This window comes from Strongylocentrotus purpuratus, unplaced genomic scaffold (assembly GCF_000002235.5).
Source record: "Strongylocentrotus purpuratus isolate Spur 01 unplaced genomic scaffold, Spur_5.0 spur5_scaffold_3, whole genome shotgun sequence".
In the NCBI taxonomy this organism is placed as follows: domain Eukaryota; kingdom Metazoa; phylum Echinodermata; class Echinoidea; order Camarodonta; family Strongylocentrotidae; genus Strongylocentrotus; species Strongylocentrotus purpuratus.
Genome location: NW_022145609.1, coordinates 16,981,888 through 17,006,655, shown reverse-complemented (window position 1 = coordinate 17,006,655; position 24,768 = coordinate 16,981,888). Strand labels below are relative to the sequence as shown.

Sequence of the window (24,768 nt, the reverse complement as noted above, 5' to 3'; positions counted from 1 at the left end):
GACAAATGACTAAAATCAGTGACAAATCTGGTGATAACCAATCAGAAGCAAGGATTTCAGTAGCTTATAATAAAAACTGTCATTTGTCACTGATGACAAGTTTTGTGAACCCTCCCCCCCCCCCCCCCCCCCCCCCAGGCCCAGGACTTGGTCAAGCGGTTCAGAAATGACAACCTACACATCATTAAATTTCTGTACTTTCCAAAAGGTTTTTTGCCTAGATCATGACCATCGCTTGCAAATTTGCAAAAGTTTCATCTCACAACAGTTTCTTGATTTACAGATGATATTCTAAGTGTTCCCGCGGACTTGAGCTTCAAATATATATTAGACCTTTTCCTTTTTCCGTTTTGCTTCTCAGATTGGCAAAGACTGCATGGTAGGAGAGAGGTCCAGCATTGGGGACCAGGTCTCGGTCAAGAGGTCCATCATTGGACGTCACTGCACCATCGGGGACAAGGTCAAGATCAACAACTCGGTCATCATGGACCATGTTACCATTAATGAAGGGTAGGTTAAGAATACATCCAAGTATGACATCATCATCATCATCTTAATCACTAACATCATCGTCATCCATCATTATCATTATCATTATCATCATCTTCATCATCATGATCATCATCATTATCATCATCTTCATCATCATGATCATTATCATTATCATCATCTTCATCATCATTATCATCATCATCATCATCATTATCATCATCATTATCTTGATACTTGATACTTGATGAGGTAATCCCTGAAGCAGCTTTTCCAAGCTATACTGGGATGGGATGTGTTGTGACAGCAGGTGAAGGTGCAGACAACAAAAGGGTGTACAATTGCTTTATACAATAAAATAGTGACGTGCAAGTAAAAATAATCATGCTGCTATATGGTTTACAGCATTCTGGAACCTACAGGAGGTTCCAACCCTCTGATGACAGGGAGGGCGGTCATCTGGAAAGCAGCAACTGTTGGGGCAGTAACTGCAGTGAATGGTAGTTGATTCCAGATGCGAATGGTGCGGGGGTAAAATGAGTACTTGTAGGAGTCGATTGTTGCCTCAGGAACAGAGAGCTTGAGTGTGTGGTCTCTTCTGCTGATGTATGTAGCTTTGGTTATGAGGTGAGGAAGACAAATGTTGACTAGCTGGTGGTGTATTTTAAAGAGCATGGTGCTTTGTGCTAGAAGACGACGTGTGTGCAGTTTATCCCATCCCAGCTGGGAAACAAGCCCTGTAGCTGACGTGGATCTTCGGTAGTCGCGGAAGACAAAACGAGCAGCTGTTTTCTGTACCCTTTCCAGACCTTCGGCAGCACCAGAAGTGTGGGGGTTCCAGGCTTCAGCGCCATACTCTAGCTGCGGTCGAACCAGGGCTGTGTATGCTCTTGACTTCACATCCTTGGTGCATGGTGACAGGGTTCTCCGCAGCAACCCAAGGGTTTTGTTGGCCTTGTTCAGTAGGAGTTGGCAGTGTGTATTCCATCGAAGGTCCTTGGTTACAGTTACCCCGAGATACTTGTACTTGTCTATCCTGGGTATTATCTCGTCGGAAATCTGGTAGTCATGCTGTATTGGTGTTCTTTTCCTCGTGATGGTAAGGGAGGCGCACTTCTTGACATTGAAAGCCATGAACCATTTCGCTGACCAGTCAGACAAGGTTTGAAGGTCTTGCTGAAGGATGGAGGTGTCATTCTTGGTGTGAATTTCTCTGTAGATCACACTATCGTCAGCAAAAAGGCGCATCTTGGACTGGATATTTGCAGTGATGTCGTTGATGTACAGCAAAAAGAGGGCTGGTCCGATCACTGAACCTTGAGGTACCCCAGAGGTAACAGGCATCCAAGATGACCGGGAGCCCTTGACAACAACTGCTTGCTGCCTGTTGGAAAGTAGCGACATAGTCCAATGTAATGTGTCTCCTCTTATGCCATAATGCTCGAGCTTGGTCTGCAAGTGGCGATGAGGTACTCGGTCGAAAGCTTTCTGGAAGTCAAGGAAGATGACATCTGTTTGGCCTCTGCATTGTAAGGTGTGTGCCCAATCCTGGGTAGCAGAGATGAGTCGTGTGGTGGTGGAAAGTTTCTGCCGAAATCCATGTTGGTCATCTACCAGGATGTTGTTGGCAGCTACATGTTTCGAGATATGGCTGAGTACTATGTGTTCCATTAGCTTGCTGCAGATGCAGGTCAAGGAAATAGGCCTGTAATTTCCTGGATCACACTTATCACCGGACTTGTGGATGGGTGTTACCAATGCATGCTGCCATTCAGCTGGAACAGTGCCAGAGTTGTAGCTCTGCTGAAAAAGGAATCCTAAGGCAGGAGCAATCTCGTCAGCTACAAGCTTGAGGAGTTTAGGTGGAAGTTCGTCTGGCCCACAAGCTTTGGATGGGTTGAGATTTGACAGCTGCTTTGCCACACCAGGACGATGAATGTGTAGATGGCCGATATCAGGAAAGTGTGAGGAACCTTCCATACGAGCATTACAAACCTGTTGGTTGGTGAATACCGAGTGGAAGAAGGAGTTGAGACACTCTGCTTTGTCTTTGTTGGTCGTGTGGATGCCTTTGTCAGATCTAAGCGATGGGATTTCCATATTCTCAGTCCGACACTGCTTGACATAGGACCAGAAGGTCTTGGGGTTCCCTTGCAGACTGTTCCCTATGATGTTGTTCACGTAATCGTGGTGTGCTTGGTGAACTAGTTTCGCTACCACGTTGCGATGCTGTCTGAAAGCATTCCATTTTGACGTACTGGGGTTTCTACGGGCTTTCTTAAAAAGCCTATCACGCTTCCTCATTTTTCGTTTGAGGTCGGTGGTGATCCACGGAAGGTGTCGCCGGGATTTGCTCATCTTTGATGGTATCAGATCCTCCATACACTTCTTGAGGAACACAGATATCCTGTTCCAATTCTCATCTACAGTTTGGAGCTCTGGAGATGAAAGGAAGAAATTGATTGAAAACTTTTCAACAGTTTCTTTAATGATCTGGTGGTCTGCTCGGTGGAATTGGTAGATCTTCCTGGGAGGGGCACGGCTGTTTTCGGATTTCCTGAGAAGACGAAGGACACAATGTTGTGGTCTGATATGCCAGGATGAATGGATACATCTGTAATGAGGCCAGGGTTGGACGTCAAAAGAAGATCCAGGATGTTACTAGACGCAGGACGGGTTACATCCCTTACCAGTTGTGTCAGTGAGAATTCCAATAAGGTGTCAAGCAAAAGTTGATGGATGCTTGCACGGTTTGGATTGGTCAGTGAGCAGGATTCCCAGTCGATGTCTGGAAGATTGAAATCTCCTCCAATGATGATGTTAGGGTGACTTCTTCTGTGTTTAGTCATAACCTTAGCGATGGAGAGTTGGAGTTCCTCAAGGTCTTGCTTTCCGTTACTTGGGGGATGGTAAAAGCTGGCTATAAATAGTGGCTTTGCGTTGGTGAATTGTAAGTTACACCAGATGATTTCACTATTTGAGTTGAACTCCGGACAGTTGGTTAAGATGAGAGACTCATGCACTGCTACAAAGACACCACCCCCACGGTCGTTTCGATCTTTCCGGAATACTGTGTAATTTCTAGGAAATACACTGTAAGTAGGGGTTGTCTCGTCAAGTTTAGATTCGCAACCAAGGATCACATCTGGCTTGTGATGACTAATCAATGCTTGGAATTGAGAGTACTTCGCAGAACTTTTAAGACCATTGCAATTGATAATGACGCCCTTCAGGATCTTCCTGCGGTTTTTAGATGGTGAGAAGTGAGGGCGTGGTGGTAGCCTCGATGCATGACCAGATGACGCTGAAGTTGGTGTTGACGTCTGACAATGATATTGAGCATCATCGGATGTGTCGCTGATGCTTAATGACTCAAACTGATTGCTTGTGGAGAGGCTGGCATTGCTGCTGAGGGAAGCTGCTGTTTCTGCATTTATGCTATGACATCTGCAGCAGACCCACGAGAACCTGTTGAGTCTGGCGAGGACTTCATATGATTGCTCAGAAATACCATTGCATGTAATATGGCACCACATGTTGCAGTTATCACAGAGAAGAGCTTGGTCATTGTCCGTGACATTCGCATTACAAACAGCGCATGGGAATGTGTCTATTGGCCCCGGGTTTCGCTCGACTTGGCCGCTTAAGAGTAGTAGAATAGCGAGATGACTAGCAGAGCGAAGATTCAGCACACTGGTTGAATTTCTCTTATACTGAAATGCTTGAAGAAGTAGCAATGTGCTTGATTTGCATACAAGGTGCACGTCTGCTTGAGGGCAGAGAGAGGTATCCAATGAGCGAAATTCATGCTCATGATGAATATCCTGCTGAAAGAATGGCTTAATTATCAGTAAGCCTGTGCTAGCAATAATCAAGAAGACCATGATGACAGGATGTTTCCATGATGAGATCATGGCTGGAGGAATATGTCTACCCATGCTAGATGTAGAATGATATGATGTTGCATACAAATGTACAATGTACAATGCAAGTCGATAATATACACTGTTACTGACCGGGATACATGAAGTTGGACTACTTTTGTACTACTATTTACTAAGTACTATTGTAGCAATCTCAGTCTAGTCTCAAAAAACCAGCATTAATTCAAATTTATGACAGCTTCTCACTTCAAGTCAAGATCAATTATGCTCTCAGACTTGCCATCACTCTCATGAACATCATAGAAGCGAAGAAGGAAATGAAATCGATACTTGCAGAAGACTTGCAGAAGTTGGCTTGTGGATGTCAGTTACCAACGCAAGAGGTAGTATGTGGGGCTGGTAAATCCATTTGCTTACTGTGCAAAGTTGAGAAGCTAGATTGAAATCTGCAGATTTTTGCAGATTTTCACGATGACAACCCAGAATTGTCAATTAAAATTGATTTAATGTGTTCACAAGGATATTGGCAGTTAGCTAATCATGTGATTACACAAGACAAGCATTCAAAAGCAGAATTTAAATGAAATTTTTGGCAGAGAATTTGGGAGTGCAACAATCACCCCTGCTGACACAACACAAATCATCATCCATCATCATCCATCATCATCATCATCATCATCATCATCATCATCATCATCATCATCATCATCCTCCTCCTCCTCGTCCACATTATCTCATCATCATCTTCCTTCTTATCCTCCTCCTCCTCCTCCTCCTCCTCCTCCTCCTCCTCCTCCTCCTCCTTATCATCATCCTCCTCCTCATCACCATCATCCATCATCATCATCCTCATCATTATCATCATCGTTTAGTACCTTTTTTCCCATCCTGTGGCTGTAGATGTCCCATTTACCTAATATGGCTTTTCTTCAAGCCTACCGGTCTTCAGCATCTCTTTAGGTGAAGCTAGCTGCTCACTTATCGTATTCTTCACATATCCTAAATATTTATTGCCCATTTTAAAGATATTTTGACACTGAACAGTACATAAAGATCAATTGTTTATTATTAGATTAGCTTTAATAGAATGTAATACAAAATTCCTCTGACTTTTGCGGGGTGTACAAAATTATCATGGTCTTTAGTACAAGAAACTAAATGTTATCAAATAGAATAAGAAGAATTCCATTCAATGACGAATATCAATCTAAAGTTAATCTCATCTAACCCATCACAAGTTCAATGATTTGACATACAAAGGAGCATCAAAATGATTTTTTGTTTTCCTTCTGAAATTGGTCCTGCAGAGAGTAATCTAATTGGAATGTGAACTCCTAGCATCCAACATCATTCACAAAAATAAATGTTCCCAGAAATATAAAGCAGGCTGCAAATACATCGGACCTTGAACTTTAGCAATCTAAGTTGTTGTCATCACTCAACATCAGTCAATCTAGGCAGTTTCCTAGAAAAAGTAGGGTTTGGTACTTTGGGGCATTTCAAGATCTTTATAGGTAATGACATAGGATATTTGCTGGGTGGAATTGTGAAAACACCTGTATTTCAGATTTCATCGGTGAAGGTATCCAGGAAGTCTGGGAATAATGGAAAATACGTTCTCATGTTACCTTGCGGTGAATGTTCAGTGCTTCAAATAAATGATATGTCAGAACATTTTAGATAATTGAGGAAACTGTACAACCAGAAACTGTCATTTGCACTAAATATTTTCAAGTTGCACAAGTTGTTTCAGATTCGCGATAGGTTCATTCCGAGAAAGTATTGAATGGTAATTGACAAAACTTGCTGTTAAATTGGCCATCCTTAACTACATGTATTCGAAAAAGTTGACACAACACTAAATTCACATGTTCATGATGTATAGGTCAGGTATAGAAAGGTATAAATTTGCTCTCTGAAAAGAAAAATTGTCTTTAATTATATCACCCCAATACTATCATGTGGTCTCTTGAAAGAAACAAAATCATGTAAGACATCTAGAAATCTTTTCCCCAGTTCCTCACAGTCATAGAAAATACTCAGTTTCAATAAAAACATGACAGCTAAACACTTTACATGGTACCTTTCCACTGCTGAAAACCCTTCTTGACAGCATGCTGACTCAATGTACTCTCACCTATGTCACATTTAATTAGAGGGATATGACTGTAATCATAAATAGACGATTGATTGTTTGAACATTCAAAAAGAATCATTTCATATGGAGAATTAGTTTTACTAAGAAAAATCCGCTCCAATAGTTCCCCCCCCCCCCCCCATTCCATCATGAAAAGTGTTAATTATATTTGCAGAATTCTTTTATAAATGCAGGTTGGTTTTGTTGACTGAGAGATGGCGTGCTTCTATCTAAAAATATAGTATGTTTCTTAGTAAAAGGGGTGTAAAGAGGGATCATGGCTTCAATGTCATAACCAGATGGTGAGGAGTGGGTGTCGTAATGTTGTAATGTTGATCAGGATGTTTGTACAATTTTCCATCCTTTGCACTCTTCTCTAATTCTTTTCATTTCATTTTCATTAATTTCAAGTCCATTTAAATATTATTACATAAAAACATACAAAGACAAATGACAAAAAAAATGAAGGATTTCAGGCAATGGAATGTTCATTTGATCTTTCCTTCTTTTCAAAATTTCTCTTCCTTCCTTTCCTCATTTTTCTGTCAAGGTATGATTTACACTTCCCCCTCCTTCTCTTCCTTTCTCCATTTTCCCTGGCCTTTTTTCTTCTTTACCCCCTCCCCCCCCCCCCTCTCTCTCTCTCTTTCTCTCCCTTTCTCTCATGCTCTCTCTTTCTCTCTGTCTGCCTGTCTCTCCTCTCTCTTTTCTCATTCTCTCTCTCTCTCTCTCTCTTTCACTCTCTCTCTCTTCTCTCATTATCTCCCTCTCATTTTCGTTCTTTCTCTCTCTCTCCTTTGAATGTTTGTTTTCTATTTTTGTCTGTGTCTGTAATTTTTATTCACTATCTCTATATCATCTCTCTCTAAATTGTCTTCCTCCTCTTCATCCCTTCCCTATCTATTTTTCCTTCCTCCACTTTCTACTTGTCATCCTCTTTTTCTTTCTTTTATCTCTATTGGTCTCTATTTCTCATTTAATTCCTACTAATTCATGATTTTCTGCTATCATTCATATTTATATTAATTCCAATGTACCAATATATTTTTGTCCTTACTTTGTCTCTCAGATGTGTCATACAAGGAACCATTCTGTGTCCCAATGCTCACGTTAACAAGAATGTCGATTTAAAGGACTGTATAGTCGGAGCATCACAGAATGTTGTGGAAGGTGGTACGTATAGTTTTAATGTCACTTATACTGTATTGACTATTACATATAGATAGAGTTCAGTTATTCTTAAAGTAATGGTAATGATAATGTGCTTGTATATTGTAAACAAGTGCTATAGCCTGCCTAGGATGTTACATCTTGTTATTCTGATGATTTTTTTTTTCATTCTTTTTCTGTACATGTTCAATTATTTTTGTATGAAAGGGTCCATTTTTATAAAAGAAACAGCTTCTGTCTACTTGATAACTTGTATCTGTGTTGTATCCTTCCACCTTCCGCTGCCCACCCCAGATAAATTAGTTGTTTTGCTTTTTGTTCAGAATAATTTGTATCCTATTTTTCTCATCTTACAGCATCCTACAATGGAGAAGTCATTGGAGAGGGTGACATGATGATGGAGATCTGATTGGTTTCAATGGCAATAGGACACTGATATCTCCAGCCAGCATCACATTACCTCAAGACAGGCTATAGAAAATGGCATTGCAGGATTCGGTTGATGAAATGACTTTTAAACCACGTTTGTTCTGTCGGATGGACACTCCAGAAAAATTCTGCATGAAGCTACAACATCTGCATTGAAGTCACACACACACACCTCAAGAAGGATCATGTTGTGGGATATGTATCTTTGGGATGCACACTTGAGGATGTATGATCTGTCTCTGAGATGGGCTTCAGGGAGAATTGGAAAGCATGATCCATCTCTATCGGATGCATATTTCAGGAGCTTCTGGAGGATGTTCATCCCAGAATAGGCAGCAGGATCCTCATTTGTAGAGTGCATACTCTGAGCAGTTCACTATCTGAGAACCTGACTATAATGATGACCTGTTTCTGTGGATTCACACTCCCAGGAGAAATCAGGCTGCATGATCTTTTTCTGTGGAATGCACTCTCCAGGAGAGATCAGGCTGTGTGATATGAGTATCTGGGATAAACACTCCAAGAGAGATCAAATGAACCAGCATCCAACTGTTTAGAAATTTTTCTGACAAATCATGTCAAAATATATACTAAAGCTTCTAAAGATAAAAGAAAGTTTGGTTGCTCCCGGCCTACTCTGGGCCAATCAGGTATAATACGACTACGGACCGCAGCATACATGTGCGTGCAACATACGTGAAACCGAAGCGTGAGGAGAACTTCAGTCTGTTTCGCGAACGCTAGCGCGCGCTAATCCAGTTAATCAAGTCCATTCGTTTACGTGCAGTTGTCCAAAGAAAATGTAGATGGCGTTAACCAGTATTTGCCATGATACACTCCCTTTAATATCCTTTCCTTTTATTTAGAATATTTCCTTTAGGATATCCAAGATAGAATTTCATCTCTTTCTTTTTCTTTTCTTTCTTCTGTTTATGTTGAATTCAAAAGCGTCTTTGAATTCTAAGCTCTGAAAACATATTATCCTTAAAATCAATCATGAATTATGCAGGCGTCACTAACTAGTTTGCCGCTATTTTCAGACATGAGATATTATCCCGAAGCTCAAAATTGCGTCTTCACCAGACCGATGCGCTCATCACAAACTAGCTCAGCTCAGATGGGCAGACACTTAGGAAACAAGACTAAGATGTCTCTTGATATTTTCTCGACCAAATATCCCGCTAATTGCAACTGCGGCCTGATGAAGACACAAATCAGCTGGATAATTTGCGATTGGGATAGTTAAAATAGCAGGTTATTTGGCAAACTCGAGCAGATGAAGACAGGCCTCTTCATAGAATTGTTTTCCACTCTGATCGGTGTAAAGATATAAAAGATAAAGGAAAGGGGACTCTAAAATGTAACAACATTGTGCAGTACCATCTGTTGTATTGGTTATGTTTGTTATTTTAAGTGTTTCTTCCAGCTTTTTATTTGTTGAAAGTTTTCTGTATTGCTTAGCAATATCATGTATGATGCAAGTGTGAATTGCACTTATTTAAGATTTGTATCTTCTGTGTGGTTTCTACTGAACTGAGCTTGAGTGACCTAAGAATCTTCTCTGGCATTGCAAATCGAAGTGAGTAAAGGGATATGCATAGTTTTTACTGAAATTTGTAATTCAAGCATTTCTCTAATGAAATTTGAAAAGCAGCAAATTAACCTCTATGATAAGAATGTGGTAAATTGGTCACCAACAGTCATCTGGGAAAAAAAAGCCTCTGGAGAGGCTGTTGCCTAATAATAATTAATAAATAGTGATCAGAGACATGCCATAGAACGGAAATTGCAGTTGTGATGGGTTTTCTTTTAAAACAAAATAATCTGTCTCTCTTCTTCCCCCTCTAGTCCTCCCATTCTCTTCCTCGTGCCCTTCCTCCTTGTTCTCCCCCACCATCCCCTCCCCTTCCCCCTCCCTTTCTTCTTCTTCTTCTTCTTCTTCTTCTTCTTCTTCTTCTTCTTCTTCTTCTTCTTCTTCTTCTTCTTCTTCTTCTTCTTCTTCTTCTTTTTCTTCTTCTTCTTCTTCTCCTCCTCATCCTTATCACACTCCTTTATTTTTTTCTTAATTTCCCCATTTCCCCATGATCATTATAGTAGTCGTAAGACAAGGAGTGACATTATCTTGAAAAACGCCCCCCCCCCCCGCCGCCCTTCCATACCCTTCCCTTAATCGATTGCTCTGCATGTACAACTTATCTGCATTTCATGCTCCCGAGTTAGACTGACCCATGCACCCCCCCCCCCCCCCAAAAAAAAAAAAAACCCAGTAAAAATCTTTATTTTAATCCTGGTATTTACAAATTTCCTGACAGCAATTGCGGATTTCAGGACAACAATTTGAAAGTCACCTTCTGCTCCCGAGCTAAACTGACCGATGCCCTCTCCCCCGTAAAGTTCTTTTAAAAAGTCCAGGTATTTACAAATTTCCTGACAGCATTGACGATTTTCAGGACAATTATTTCAAAGTCACCTTCTGCCTTTAACCACCCAGGATAATTAATTAATTATAATCAGGAGACTGCAATTATTTGCTTGACTTCTTTGTGAAAACAAGACCTCCTGGTTTTAAGGTTTAAATTTGAAAATAGGCGAACCTTTTTTTATTGCTGGGCGACAGGTCTAAATTAACCAGTCCACCACGTGCAGCGCTGTCAAGTATTTTTCTTCCTTATTACTCTTTTTTCTGTTCAAACCGTTTTATTTCGAGCCCAATTATCGTTTTAATCACAGGATGTACCGAAACAATATCATAATACTCGTTTTCCCGAATGATTTCTCTTTCACGTGTTCGAGGAAATTGTTTTAGGATGCAACTGAAAAATTGGTTGCGACACTTCTGTTACCGATAATGAGCGCGATAGACAATCTAGCGTCGTCCCGAATCAAGTCAATAGTTGAGGAAGGTGACAACAAGATTGTGAGTTTGAATGAATATGTCCTTGAGGCGACATTTTCTTCCGCAGAATTTCATGCTTTTCAGCTGTTATTCTTTTTTTCTTTGTGTTTTTCTTTTCCATAAGTATGACCTTTTTTGTATTTTCTTTTGTATATGTTCTTGCCTCCTCCTGCCCCTTGCGCACCCTTTCCCTCTTTCTGTTCTCAACCATTTTCTCTGTCTATTTCTCAATTTTCTCTCTCTGCCTCTGTCTCTGTCTCTCTCTCTCTCTCTCTCTGTCTCTGTCTCTCTCTCTGTCTCTCTCTCTCTCTCTCTCTATTAATCTCTGTATCTGTTTCTTACCTAATTTGATTCGTTATATTTAGTACCAATGTCATAGATGGATGGATAGGTCATAGGTGTGGGACGAGTCCCCTCCCCCTCTTGAAAAAAAAAGATTTGTAGCTATCTTTGGATTGTGTATTTCCAGTTTTTCAATAATTTTGCCCCCTTCTTACAATCGTTTATTAAACCTCTCGTTGTCGATGTTCTGTAACCTTTTTTGTCCTTTAAATGTAACGGGCAAAATATCAGTCAAACTTTCAAATTGTGTCGTTCCTTTCGTTTTCACCAGACCATTATTTGTATCAATCATTAGATGTTAGTCTAACATGAGCAGTTGATTTCAACTGAAGAGAAATTAGCGCATTCCTGGTACCCATTTAAGAAAATTACCTCTATCGAATTACCTCTATCGATTCTCTTATTATTATTATTATATAAGCCTTCATATACATTTTATCATTCATTAAGAACATATTCACTTTCTTCCTGTCAAAATATCCTTTTGCACAATTTTGACGGATATTGACCAATGACCACCGAATATCTGATATAGTGGAAAGAATGTAGACTGGTTTGAATTAAATGTAAAGGGATTCAATATTGGCGAACGGCCACAGAAGCGTCAGGATTTGATGTATATTTTGCCAGAATATCAACCGCACTTCCAAATCTTCTGATTATTAAAATGGGGAAGACTCGAGAAACATTTTGACAATGGGATTTCGACACGAAAGTGGACATGAGGTAGATACAATATAAAGCATTACAAAACGAAATGACGGTTGCCCCAATATTGGTAATTTATTATCATTTGGGAAGGGTACGGCCATCACCCCCCCCCCCCCCCCACCCTCTAACCTGGTGTGTGCAGGGGCGTCGCTAAAGGGTAGGTGTGGGGTGCGACACCCCCCCCCCCCCACCCCCCTCCCACCTGTCAGGATATTGACGGTAAAATTGTGCTGCCGTCGGGGAAAATGAGAGGGAAAGGGAAAGAAAAGAAGAAAAGAAAAGGAAAGGAAAGAAGAAAGAAAGAGAAAAAATAAAAAGAGGAAGGAGAGGAAAGAAAGGAAAACGGAAGAAATGGGGGGGGGGTGAAAGAGAGGAGGGAGAGGGGTAAGAGCCTTAGAGAGGAGGGTGGGAGTAAGAGAGAGAGAGAGAGGGGGGGGTTTGGGTGGAGTCATTTCGTCGAAGGAGCAAGAAAGATACCCATACGTTGCTGAATCGGGTCAGCTGCGCCGGTATTTATGCTGGACCCTCGTGTACTATATCCATGCAGAAGTTGGTGAAATGTATAATGTTGGTCGGCCGGCAATTTTTTTTTACCCTACGAACTGTGACTATTTATCCGAAGAGACGACTTTGAGAAAGACTTCAACTACAGGGGGAGCGGTGGGGGCGGTCCCCCCCCCCCCAAAAAAAAAAAAAAACACCGGCAAAAAAAAAGAGAAAGAGAGAGCAGAGAAAAAAGTTCGGAGGAAAAATAATTTTGCCCCCGGTCCCTGGTTTATAGAGTTAAATTTGTAGACATTGGCATTAATATATTTATCAGTAATTGGTAGCTAGTTTTGTCGGTAATCGGTGGCCTCTACCCCCCCCCCCCCCCCCTCCACCGAAAAAAGGTCTACCGACGCCCCTAAGTGTGTGTGTATATGAATAAAGGGGTGGGTTACCGGTCCAATGTGGGATGTTATACAATGTTATGCATGGACTTTGGTGCTTATCCTCTCCGTAATGGTGTAATTCATATTCTTCACTATTCCGTTTTCTTGGTGGAACAGGTGTAGTTCTTTGTCTAATATAAATGACACCATAGATGTATATGTCCTGCCATGAACATGTACTTTTTCTATCATAAGGCCGATTTTACGCTCGTTTTGGTTATTCGAATATTTGACACCTGCCCCCTCCCCCCCCCCCCCCCCCATCTAATTTTTTTAAACTGACAATTCATATTTGCTTGAGCTTTGATCTACTTGCACAATATGTACCTATCTTTGTTTTTCAATTTTACATGTTTTCTACAGAGGGAACTTGTCCCTTTTCAACCATCTAATGGTGAAAAACAAAAAACAAAAAATGGGGAGGGCGTCGGGGGAGTGGGCAAAGGACGAGAAAAGACGTCTGCTCCATCAATTCGGCGGCCTTGTGAAACGAAATCCGGATGAATGACCATTTCTTTCCAAAGGAAATATCAGTCACTCATTTTTGTTTTTTTGTTTAACAAAACGGGAAATTACAGGTACTTCCACCCGACGGACGTATTACACGTACATACTTACAGAATGCGTGGGCATGAAATAAAGTACAAGAAGGTGAAAGTACATACATATTAATGATCCATTTATTCGCCAAAGGAAATATGAATCAGTGGGAGCGTTGACACTGCAGGGTTTTTTTTTTCATTCGGAACATCTCGCAATGTAGACAAAACAGCTACCTCAAATTTAATTTTGTTTGTCTTCGAATGATGAGATACTGTTACGAGAGGGTGGTCAAATTTTCCTTTTGAAATCTTGAAGACATGTCATGAACTATTATAAAATATTATCAGACCAATGTGAACATGCTTATGCAGGTATAGATGATGTTTCTTTGGCACCGTGTTCTCGTTATCTCTCGGATGTCCGTGGTAGAAAACGATACATCCTCCCCCTCTCTCTCTCTCTCTCTCTCTCTCTCTCTCTCTCTCTTATTCTCTCTGTCTCTCTCTGTCTCTCTCTATGTGTGTCTCTGCCCCCTCTATCTTCCTCCCTCTCTCCCCCCTCTCTCTCTCTCTCTCTCTCTCTCTCTCGCTGTGTCCCTCTCTGTCTCTTTGGCCTCCTCTCTCTCTCTCTCTCTCTCTATCTCTCTCTCTCTATCTCTCTCTCTCTACTTTCACCTCCCCCTCTTCCTCTCCATATTTTACATTCCCTCTCTATTATAATATATATATCTCCATCTCTTAACCTTCTCTCTCTTTCTCTTTTCGTCTTTCTCCTCCCTCTTTAAAGGGTGGTATTGGGGTTAAGTAGGTCTCCGTCCCCCTTTTAGCAACATGACCTATACGCCCATCTCTAGCCCCCCCCCCCCCCCCCCCTCCCTCCGATCTCTCTTAAACTACGAGTCTATCTTCTGTGAACAGGGGCGTAGACAACGGGGGATGAGGGGGATGGCATGTACAATCATCCCCCCAGGTTTTGGGGAATGATATTTGCTTACTTAATAAGTTATAATGATGATAATAATAGTAATAATAATAATGATAACAATTATAATATTAATAATAATAATAATTATGATGATGATAATAATAATCCTCATCATTATTGTAATTGTGTTTATTGTTATTAGCCGCATTCACAAGGTAAAAGCCAATTCAGACGGTAAGAAAAAGAAAATCTTACAAGTATTTTGTGGTTATCTTGTGGTTTGGAAACCACAAGATAACCACAAGATTAAACAGGCGCGGATCTACGGGGAAGGTTAAGGGGGTTTAACCCCCCCCCCCCCCCCCCTTGGGCGGCCCAAAAAACAAACAAAAAAAAAAGGGGAAAAAAAAAAAAAAAAAAAAAAAAAAAAAAAAAAAGAACGCACGCTGGAGAGAAACCCTTTCAAGTGCAAATATTGTGAGAAGATATTCAACTCATCTGGTACTTAACCAAACACATGATAACTCTGGATATAACTGTGTATTTAACTGTTACTTGATTTAAAAAGACGTTATCATGCACTGCTTTTTATGGTCTCCATTGTGTTAATAGATGCCAGGAAAACATCACTTACGGGTTCAAATAAACACCCCCAAAAAAAATCGGCTCGCCGCTTCGCGGCTCGTGGACGATGCTCCGCATCGTCATTATTTTGGTCAACCCCCCCCCCCCTTAGCAAAAAGCTAGATCCGTCCCTGAGTCATCCCCCCAGGTGTACAAACCTGTCTACGCCACTGTCTGTGAACGTCTGCACCCCCCACCCCCTCTCTCTCTCTCTCTCCCTCCCTCTCTATTTTCTCTCCTTTCCTCCAACTTCTTGAAAGGAGAACTTGACTCCAGGAATGATCATAAGAACGAAAATATAAGATAGACGCTTCCAATTACTTTAAAGTGATAGTATGCATTTGATCGTGGTCATTCATGAAGTTATATACATGTCATGTATAGGAGAAAAGTCACTTTAGGTACATAATAAAATTTGAAATTTTGCATTCGTTTGTTTATTTGGTTTGCATTCAACATGTTCAGCTAATTTTTCTTCTTCTTGTGTCTGCTAAATGTTGCACATCTACCATTTGATGTCTGCATCATTTTCTGTATAAGAGTAAACGAATTCTAAGCGACTTTTTTGGCCTTTTCTGACGTAACATAAACAGACCAAACTGTCTTCCTGCATTTCAAGTTCAACGGAAGCCGGGAAAGAAATTTCTGAAAAGTCATCCCCATATATTTCAATGAAAAACAAAAGTTACTTTTACTTTATTTGCCAAAAGAAAGTCCGGATATGTCCCTTAAATGACCGTGACACGAAATAGTACACCCGAATAAACATCTCCGGTATGCTACCCTGCTGGTAACAGTCTTATTATCTTACACCGTGGCTAGTTTTATGTGTCAATTCCACCCTAAATATGGAGTATGGTTAAAAGAGAAAGGTCACTGTTTTAATAGGGTTACTTTGACATCGCATGACATTGTTTAAAACGCCTCATTTTCCCGTGGATTTTTGGAAAGCTGGACTGGTAGAAAGTTGAAGCGGTTGCCTCTATATACCTACACATAGCCTATGCCCTGATCGATGATGAGGGTGACGATGGCGTCAATGACATCGTGGTGTGCCTTCATCGGTGGGTGTTTGTTGGTGATCGTTGCTTCTGAAGTATGTGCATTGTCGGACCCGAGTATACAAGGTGAGTAAAGCTACCTATAACTGCACTGCATATGACAAATTGTGAAGGCCTACTGCATGGCTAATTTTAGGGATGGGCTCCTAAAATGTAATGATACATTTACATTTGTTATATCCTCATCGATCGAAAGTTCTCTGTTTAATATTGATCGTCTGTTATTTTATCATGTGCAGCGTTAATGTTGCGATTGATATTTGGAATTTCAAACTTGTCTATTATGAAACGGGGTCCTTATTTTACCCTTATAGCTTGCGGTATATGATAAGCGCAAAATCATCTAACATTTTGTATTACTTGCCCTATTTAATGCGTACGAATTTGTTGAAATCGACAGTAATTATTCCACTTGATAAATATCATGCACAGTATATTACTATAAGTCTTCCTGCACTAACGCCAAAGGATAGATCTTTATACATGTAGGCCTTTTGTTATAATGGTTATTCGATATGGGTGAAGACAGTACGCTGTAATATTGTTTCTTTGCTCATGTTTTATTTACAAACACATACATTGACCCAGTGTGAACGATGGTAATCCTGCAAAAGGGGCAAAGATATATTACCGCGTGACAGTGGCGTAATGAGCAAAAACGTTTGGGGGGGCTGACAAAAAAAATCCGAATCACCCCACTCTAACATGCAGGCCCCGCTGAATTACCGACAAATATAAAAATGCCAATGTCCAAATGTCTACAAATTTAACCCTTTAAAACCGGGGCCAGGAACTAAGTTATTTTTCAGTTTTCCCCTACCGCGCGAAGCTCGGAAGCCTTGACACTTCATTAAACTATTAGAGAAAGAAGACGATCCGTTGTACTGTAATCGATTCTAAATTCTTGTTTCGCCCGTCACGCGCGAAGCGCGGAAGCTCTGACGTTTCATTTAATTATTAGAGAAGGAAGACGATTCATTGTACCGGTCCCGACTCTTAATCCTTGTCTGAATTCAGTTCCCCCCCCCTCCCGCGCTAAGCGCGGAAGCTTTGACGTTTCAATACATTATTACTCTTAATCCTTGTCTAAATTCATTTTCGCTCATCCCGTGCGAAGCGCTAAAGCTTTCACGTTTCATTAAATTATTAGAGAAAGAAGACGATTCGTTGTATCGTGTTCTTGTCTGAATTCAGTTTCCCCCCTCCCGCGCGACGCGCGGAATCCTTGACAGTTCATTAAACTATTAGAGAAAGAAGACGATCCGTTGTACCGTTCTCGATTCTTAATTCTTGTTTCGCCCCTCCCGCGCGAAGCGCGGAAGCTATTACATTTCATTTAATTATTAGAGAAAGAAGACGATTCATTGTACCGGTCTCGACTCTTAACCCTTGTCTGAATTCACTTTCGCCCATCCCGCGCGAAACGCGGAAGTTTTCGAGTTTCGTTAAATTATTAGAGAAAGAAGATGAATCATTCATTTTCATTGTACCGTTGAACCGTTCTCGACTCTCTTTGACGTTTCAATAAATTAATACTATTAATCCTTGTCTGAATTCATTTTCGCCCATCTCGCGCGAAACGCGGAAGCTTTCAAGTTTCATTAAATTATTAGACAAAAAAGACGATTCATTCATTTTCATTGTACCGTTGAACCGTTCTCGAATCTTAATCCTTGTCTGAATTCCGTCCCGTCCCCCCTTTCGCGCAAAGCGCGGAAGTTTTGTCGTTTCATTTAATTATTACTCTTAATCCTTGCCTGAAATCATTTTCGCGTTTTATTAATTATTAGAGAAAGATTAAGACGATTCGTTGTACCGTTCTCGACTCTTAATCCTAGTCTGAAATTAGTTTCCTCCCCCCCCCCCCCTTCCCCTCCCGCGCGAAGCGCGGAAGCTTTGCCGTTTCATTAAATTATTAGAGAAAGAAGACGATTCGTTGTACCGTTCTCTACTCTTAATCTTGTCTGAATTCAATTCCCCCCGCTGGGCCCCTGAACGGTATATGTGCAGTGTTACATGATGTTAGTATGGAACGCTCGTTCGCAAATCTGTGCATGCTCAGCCCGAGTGGTGGGTAGCATGCTATCTCCCGACAGTGCTTTGCACAGTAGCTTCTGGAAAGGAATTAGTGTTACTGTTAGTTATAAGGCCCTTAGTGACTATAAAAAAAAACATTATGCTCTTCCTGGCTATTTGGGAATGGGTCAGTTTGCAAGAAATAATGGAGAAACTCTAGCATTTTGTTGAAAATAATGTGATATCACGAACATTTATACATTACTTGTGAAAATAAGTCAAGGTTCAATTTTATTTGGGGGGGCTGGCGCCCCCCAAACCCCCCCCCCCCCCACCAGTACGCCAGTGCCGCGTGAATCCTTTAATTAATTGACATCTAATTTGCGCTGGACAGTTTGGGATTTGCGCACCTAAAAGATACAAGCTGTTCCTTTTGTTTGTGTGTGTGTGAAATTTCAGTATGGAAAGGTTTCCGATCAGTCAAAGTTGCTCTAAAGTACAAATACAAAATGTATGAAAATAAAGTTAACCCATACCATGATTCGAATGGTAAAACCAATGGAATTATGATTTTTAAGGGTGAGCCCATTGTTTTGATACATTTATATTGAATTATTGAGCTTTTTTCTTTTCTTCAATAGACGATCGTCAAGAATTATCTTACTGCGAGGGAAACAGGTCTAATGGATTTCTGACCCCCCCCCCCCCCCCAGCCCCAAAGAAGAAAAAAATTGTCATAGAATAATATCTGGCAAGGATTAGATTTGCTCTGTTGTTTAATTTGGTTTGGCCGCTTGAGAAGGAGGCTGGGGCACGTGCCCCGAAGACCCTCCCCATCCGCCAATGTTTATAGTCAATACATTTTGTTTTCAATTCTATGTCTTTATGCGATTGTGTTGCAGATGATGTTCGCTTCCAACATCAGCTACAATCAAAGGGCCGTAAATTTGTCTTTGCTTTCATGGACAACTGTCTTCGAGAACATACAGATGTGGATCTAGGGCCGAAGCTGACCATTACTGCACTTCCAGATGGCGCACCCAACGTACAGGTCAATGTGTCTATGCCTCATCTAGGATTCTTTGAATCGGTGTCCATTGCCGCAGGGTCGCAGGTTAACGTTCAGCTTCCTCCATCTGCCATTGCTCTTGGACAAGGGTTGCATGAAAATGGTGTCGGAGTCGATGCCAGCGACGACATTTTCGTCTACGGGATCGCAGAGGAGGGCCGTCACGCCAAGACAGAGGGTTACCTCGCCTTGCCGGTACCCGAGCCGATTTCGACCGGAAGTGAATACACGGTCGTGTCAATGGAGCAGAAGAAAGGCAACACACAGAGGCATTCGACATTTGCTGTAGTCGGAGTTGAACGGTCTTGGGTCGCCATTGATGCAGTTGTAACAATAACATATGAAAACATTACCTATCAACCAGGAGAAACTATCAACGCATTCTTAGACCCGTACCAAGTCATACAGATGAAGAGTCTGGATGACCTTACGGGCACAAGGGTTCATTCAACATCACCGGTCGGGTTTATGTCTGGAGTTGACTGTGGCACAATGAAGCTTAGGCATTCTGTCAGAAGTGGATGCGGTCACATGGTGGAGCAGCTTCCTCGCAAGAAAGATTGGGGACAAAATTTCATTTACAGAACCCTCAATGGAGGACCCAACACGCGTCGGAGTAGAGACCAGATTGGACCGGTGGATGACGTCGTTACCAGGATCAGGATCATACCAGCCGAAGACGACACCCACGTCGTGTACGGTACGGACAACGATGAACGTATTGGAAACGATATGGACTTTGTGATCAGCGGCAGCGAAACTGTTCATATCACAGCTATGAAACCCGTCCTGGTAGTAGCGTTCATTCTATATCACGGTGCATGTGAGAGAGGCTGCAGGAAACGATCTCCCACTATGGTGACTATCCCACCGCTGGCGCAACCTGCCAACGATGTCATCTTCAGCACCGTCAACGCAACGGACAGAAGAGAGGATGCGGAAATGTCTCACTTTGTGAGCGTCATGTACGACTGCGCATGTTTCCGACGTCTAACTTGGGAAAATCCTGGACAGTCCGAAGTCATCTCGGAGGGTTTCGCTGCCATCAATGATCAAATTTGTTGGAATCAGTTTCGGCTGACACCAGGTAGTTATCATCTGACAGTGACTCCAGATGAAACGGCGGCGCCTTGCATCTTGTCTGCGTTCTTGTTCGGGCACGGAACGAACGGAGGCTATGCTTTTCCTCTTGGACTTGACAGAGCATATGGTAAGATTTTTCTTTAAAAAACCAAGTTATAGCAACCTATTAATGAAGATCATTATATTATGTTAATTGGGGAGAAAACATAGTCGCAAAGACTTTCGAAAATATACCCAAGACCTTGTCCATCACCTATTAAAATATGCGAACATTGCAAAGATGTGTTACGTAATCCGAACGTTATTTTTATGGGATTTACTGTACAATAGGGTATTGAAATCGTCCTTGAGTTGATTTTTCGAAAATGAGTAACGATCGTGTTTACCGTTCATTATGTTAAATGAGGTCAAAAGACGATCACAAGACTTTCGAAAAAAATAACCTAATGAATTGTCCATCACCATGATCACGTATTGAAATGTGCGAATTCATTACAATGCCCATTACGTATTAAGAACATGATTTCTATGGAATATAAAATAGGGTATCGAAATAGGCCTTTCGTGCTAAATCGCTTCGAGGTGGAAGTGTATGGTTGATATGTAATGAAGTAAAAAATCAAATAAAGAAACTTTAAACAAAGGTAGAGACACAACTTTTATATAAAACCTAGATCATCAAACATAAATTATACAAGACAATGCAGGACCTAATTTTAGCATGGATCTACTCCATCGCTCGAAGTAATCCTTAATTGGTAATTCTACAAACCGAGTCGAGAGCCTAGAGCTATGCGAAAATATTTATTAAATCAGTTCTGTCTTATTTTTACCTTCTACAGTCTCACCAGCGGATAGAACTGTACCCACTTCTGCAGTCGGGGATGAGTTTTTCATCGCGTTTGCTGCTTATTACCGAGGAAACCGAAGAGGCCCAACCCTGCTCATCCATCGAGCTTCTCCTGCAGAGGAAGGAAGAGCGATCCAGGGTCAAATCGATGCGGGAGCATACTCACACAGATTCGTGATCCCGATCGGGACACCAAGCATCGAGATCGAACTCCCAAACCGTGTCGTGCTCTACAACACCCGCAATGAGTCAGCGAACCCGGTGGAAGTGAGAACGCAGGGCCGGGTCTTGCTGTATGGACTTAACGATGCGTTCAGCGACGAACGGTCTGATGCCTACCTTGCTCTCCCGACTCCGATGATGGGTCAAGAATATCGCCTGGTGACCTCGCACGAAAGCACAATTTTCGTTATCATCGGCCTCTACGATGATACTTTCGTGGACATGAGGCTGCGAGGTAGCCTGTGGTTCAGGAACCATGTCCATTACGGTGGTACGCGTGTCGGCTTCAAGATCAAACGTCACCAGGCGCTTTTCTTCATGTCCGTTGAAGATCAGACAGGAACCCTAATTGTCGCGAGTAAGCCCATCTCTGTACTGTCAGGTGCATCGTGTGGACACTCTTACTATCGGTACCAGGACGACGAGAGTGGATCACGATGCGGACATAAGCTTGAGCATCTTCCTCCGGTTGAGCGATGGGGACACCGGTTTGTTACCTCGGCGATGCGGGGCTACGACGGCGGGGAGGTAACGACGTACGTTATGGCTTCCCATCAGCATACAAGCATCAGGTTCAATGACGATGAGAATGAGATTTACATCCAACCGGGTCATACATACAGGGTAAACCAGAATAACACTAGAGGCCTTCACACTCTCATCACGTCAAATTACTTTCCAGTTCTAGTCTACCAAGTTCCGAACTCACGCAACCTCACGCATAGCTCTGGCTACTCGCTACCCAGCTTGACGATTGTTCCTAGCGTAGATGAACCCGCCGAAGACATCCAATCATCACGCTGGCCTATTCCGTTGGCCACGTTCAACCTCCGACGCATGAACACAACGACCAGCTTCACCAACGTCGTTGCCCCATGTGCAGCAACGTCAAACATCAGCCTGAATGGAGACGCTCTGGAACAGTCCGAGTGGTCTGGACCAATCGCAGAATCCGATTTATGCGCCATGCGGAAGCAACTCCAGAACGGTGGTAACAACTGGTTGGACCCGGGTGGTGCCAAGGTATCAGTGGTTCTGTATGGTTTCTCCCCTGCTTCGGCCTATACATGTCCTGGTACTATGTGAGCGAATACATGTACTAGTGAAATGATTATGATACCGGCATGGAATCATACAAGCTCTTATATCAAGTTATATTTGTGATAAATATGATACATAAGGAATAATTAATAGAGATCATCAGCATCATCACAGATGGTCTAGCAGGAGAATAATAAAGTCTATTGAAGGTCACTTTGCTTACATTTGTTGGGTGAGATTCGGAGGAGTAGATCCTTAAAATGAGACATTAGTAAAAGACAAAATGATTTTATAGTCTAAAAGTGATTCTGAATTGCATAACTTACTTCCTCAATTATCTGTATATTCTTCATTATCGATGTTATGTTTATATCTGTATATCTATATGTTCAAAATCATCAACCCGTTTCATTATTGTCCTACTCTAATCGTGGTCGTTCTATTTTCGTCGTTTATATTGTCTTCTTAATCAAAAAAGCATTGGTTAGAACGCCTACAGCCATAGTCTGTGAGCGAGTAAGGCGAGAGTGTACATATTAAGATGGAATAGTATAATATTTCATAACCGCCATCATTATCATAAAAAGGTGAATTATTTCAATCGTGATCTAGCATTTACTTTATGGGGGTTTCGTTCTTCTGTAATTTGTGTCATGAATCGATTCTTTACCTTTAACAGTTTTATGTAAAATTTAAAATACGTCCGCTGCCCGTAAAAAGTCGGTAAGAACTCTGTATAGTCATTGGCAGAAACAGTCGTCATGCGACTAGCTGCACAAATCACTCTAAAGGAAAAGATAATCAAGATTACGTGCATGGCTGGTGACATTGTTTTATGAATTTTAAATTCCTCCTCTAATGTTCAGTGTTGACATTTATATTTTTTCTTAAAGAAAAAAAGCACACATTAATCTTTCCATTAAAGGCCCACTGCACTATGTGTAGCTACTTGCGCCCTCTATATAACAAACAATGCCTAATCGGTGACCATTGGTCCCCCATGATCCTCTTTTTCTTATGTTATTTGAGAGCCGAGTTGATGAGATAACCACCTGTCTAGTGACCTTGCAGTGTGGTCTAATCCCTCCTTTACACTAGTACTGATGAGCTTTAAACTTGATCTATAATAACTCAGTCACACAAACGAAACCGACACCAGACCGACAGCAGACCGAACCAACAAGTACATTACCACGAATTGCCCAAAATTGGTCGGTTTGGATTGGGTGTGGAGTCGGTCTAGGGTGTGACCGAGGGTTTTTTTTCGCCTTTGATTATGATGTTATGAAATACCTCCACGACCACACCAAAATGTGTATTGTGCATTAATTTGTTATATCCTATGTTTAGAAAAAATGACAGTTTTATATACAATTGCATATTTTGTTCTTGACTACTATTTTGTTCTCCAGTACTTTATGGTCAAATGAATCCCTCTCCCGGAAGGTACCATGACACGCTAGTTTGCTTTGACAAGCCGTGGGTTGCGTGCGTCAGAGGTAAATATTGATAATGCCTGGATAGTTTCTTAGAAAGCCAAGGTGTTTTTGGATCAAGTTTGGCTATAACCTTGATCTTTGGTTGGAATGTCACAGCGGTAAGACATCTCTTCCAGAAAAAGATGGGAAAAGGGAGTGTAGAGAGAGAGGGATAGAGAGAGATGGGAAGAGAAAGTAGAGAGAGAAAGTAGAGGAGGGAGTATGTGTATACGTGGATAATGAGGCATGAACTTGAGAGAGAGAGAGAGAGGGAGAGAGAGAGAGAGAGAGAGAGGAGGAGGAATGAGAGAGATGGAGAGAGAGGGGTAGAATGGAATGAGAGAGATGAAGAGAGAGAAGGGTCGGAAGAGAGGGGGTGGGTGAAGAGACATGAACTTTAGGGGGAGAGGCAGGGAGTAAGAAAGAGAGAGAGAGAGGGAGAAAGTGGAATGACAGAGATGGAGGGAGAGAAAGGGTGAGGAGCAGCTAGAGGCAAGTCCCGGATACAGAGACATAAGGAGGAGAGAGAGAGAGAGAGAGAGAGGATAAGAGAAAGCGTAAGAGAATGAGATAGATAATTAGAGAAAAGGAGATAGATAGAGAGTATCTTTGCAGCTGTCGCATGTGGGTTGTTACGCTTGAAGATATGTGGAGAACACAATTTTGAATGTTTTAAAGGAAAGGGGGTCATTTATACTTTTATTTATAGAAAAAGGGTAATTCCCCCTGAAAAATCTTAAAGCCCCTCTAAAGTGTTGGGAGCCCTAAATTCGCCAAAAAGTTGATGGCAAAAGATTTCCCTAAAAAAATGAGTTTGAAGACAAATGTCAATAAAAAATACCTAACTTGGGTTTTTTGTTGTACGCA

General features: G+C 41.6%; 2 protein-coding genes across 3 annotated transcripts in view; both read left to right on the top strand.

The window, feature by feature from the left end:
• LOC592774 (translation initiation factor eIF-2B subunit gamma) overlaps nucleotides 1–8,365 on the top strand; it is a 37,036-nt gene extending 28,671 nt beyond the window's left edge. For both annotated transcript variants that reach the window (XM_030996278.1, XM_030996279.1), the window contains 3 exons: nucleotides 362–510; nucleotides 7,580–7,683; nucleotides 8,037–8,365. In XM_030996278.1, coding sequence (XP_030852138.1) covers nucleotides 362–510; nucleotides 7,580–7,683; nucleotides 8,037–8,089 — 306 coding nt within the window. In that variant the 3' untranslated portion in view covers nucleotides 8,090–8,365. The remainder of the gene's footprint in view (nucleotides 1–361; nucleotides 511–7,579; nucleotides 7,684–8,036) is intronic.
• A 7,251-nt stretch (nucleotides 8,366–15,616) lies between these two features.
• On the top strand, nucleotides 15,617–22,657 carry LOC100889516. Its single transcript, XM_030996827.1, has 3 exons — nucleotides 15,617–16,208; nucleotides 19,061–20,437; nucleotides 21,153–22,657. Exons 1-3 carry the CDS (start codon nucleotides 16,097–16,099, stop codon nucleotides 22,466–22,468), a joined length of 2,805 nt encoding a protein of 934 aa, XP_030852687.1. The 5' UTR covers nucleotides 15,617–16,096; the 3' UTR covers nucleotides 22,469–22,657.
• Nucleotides 22,658–24,768: the final 2,111 nt, after the last annotated feature.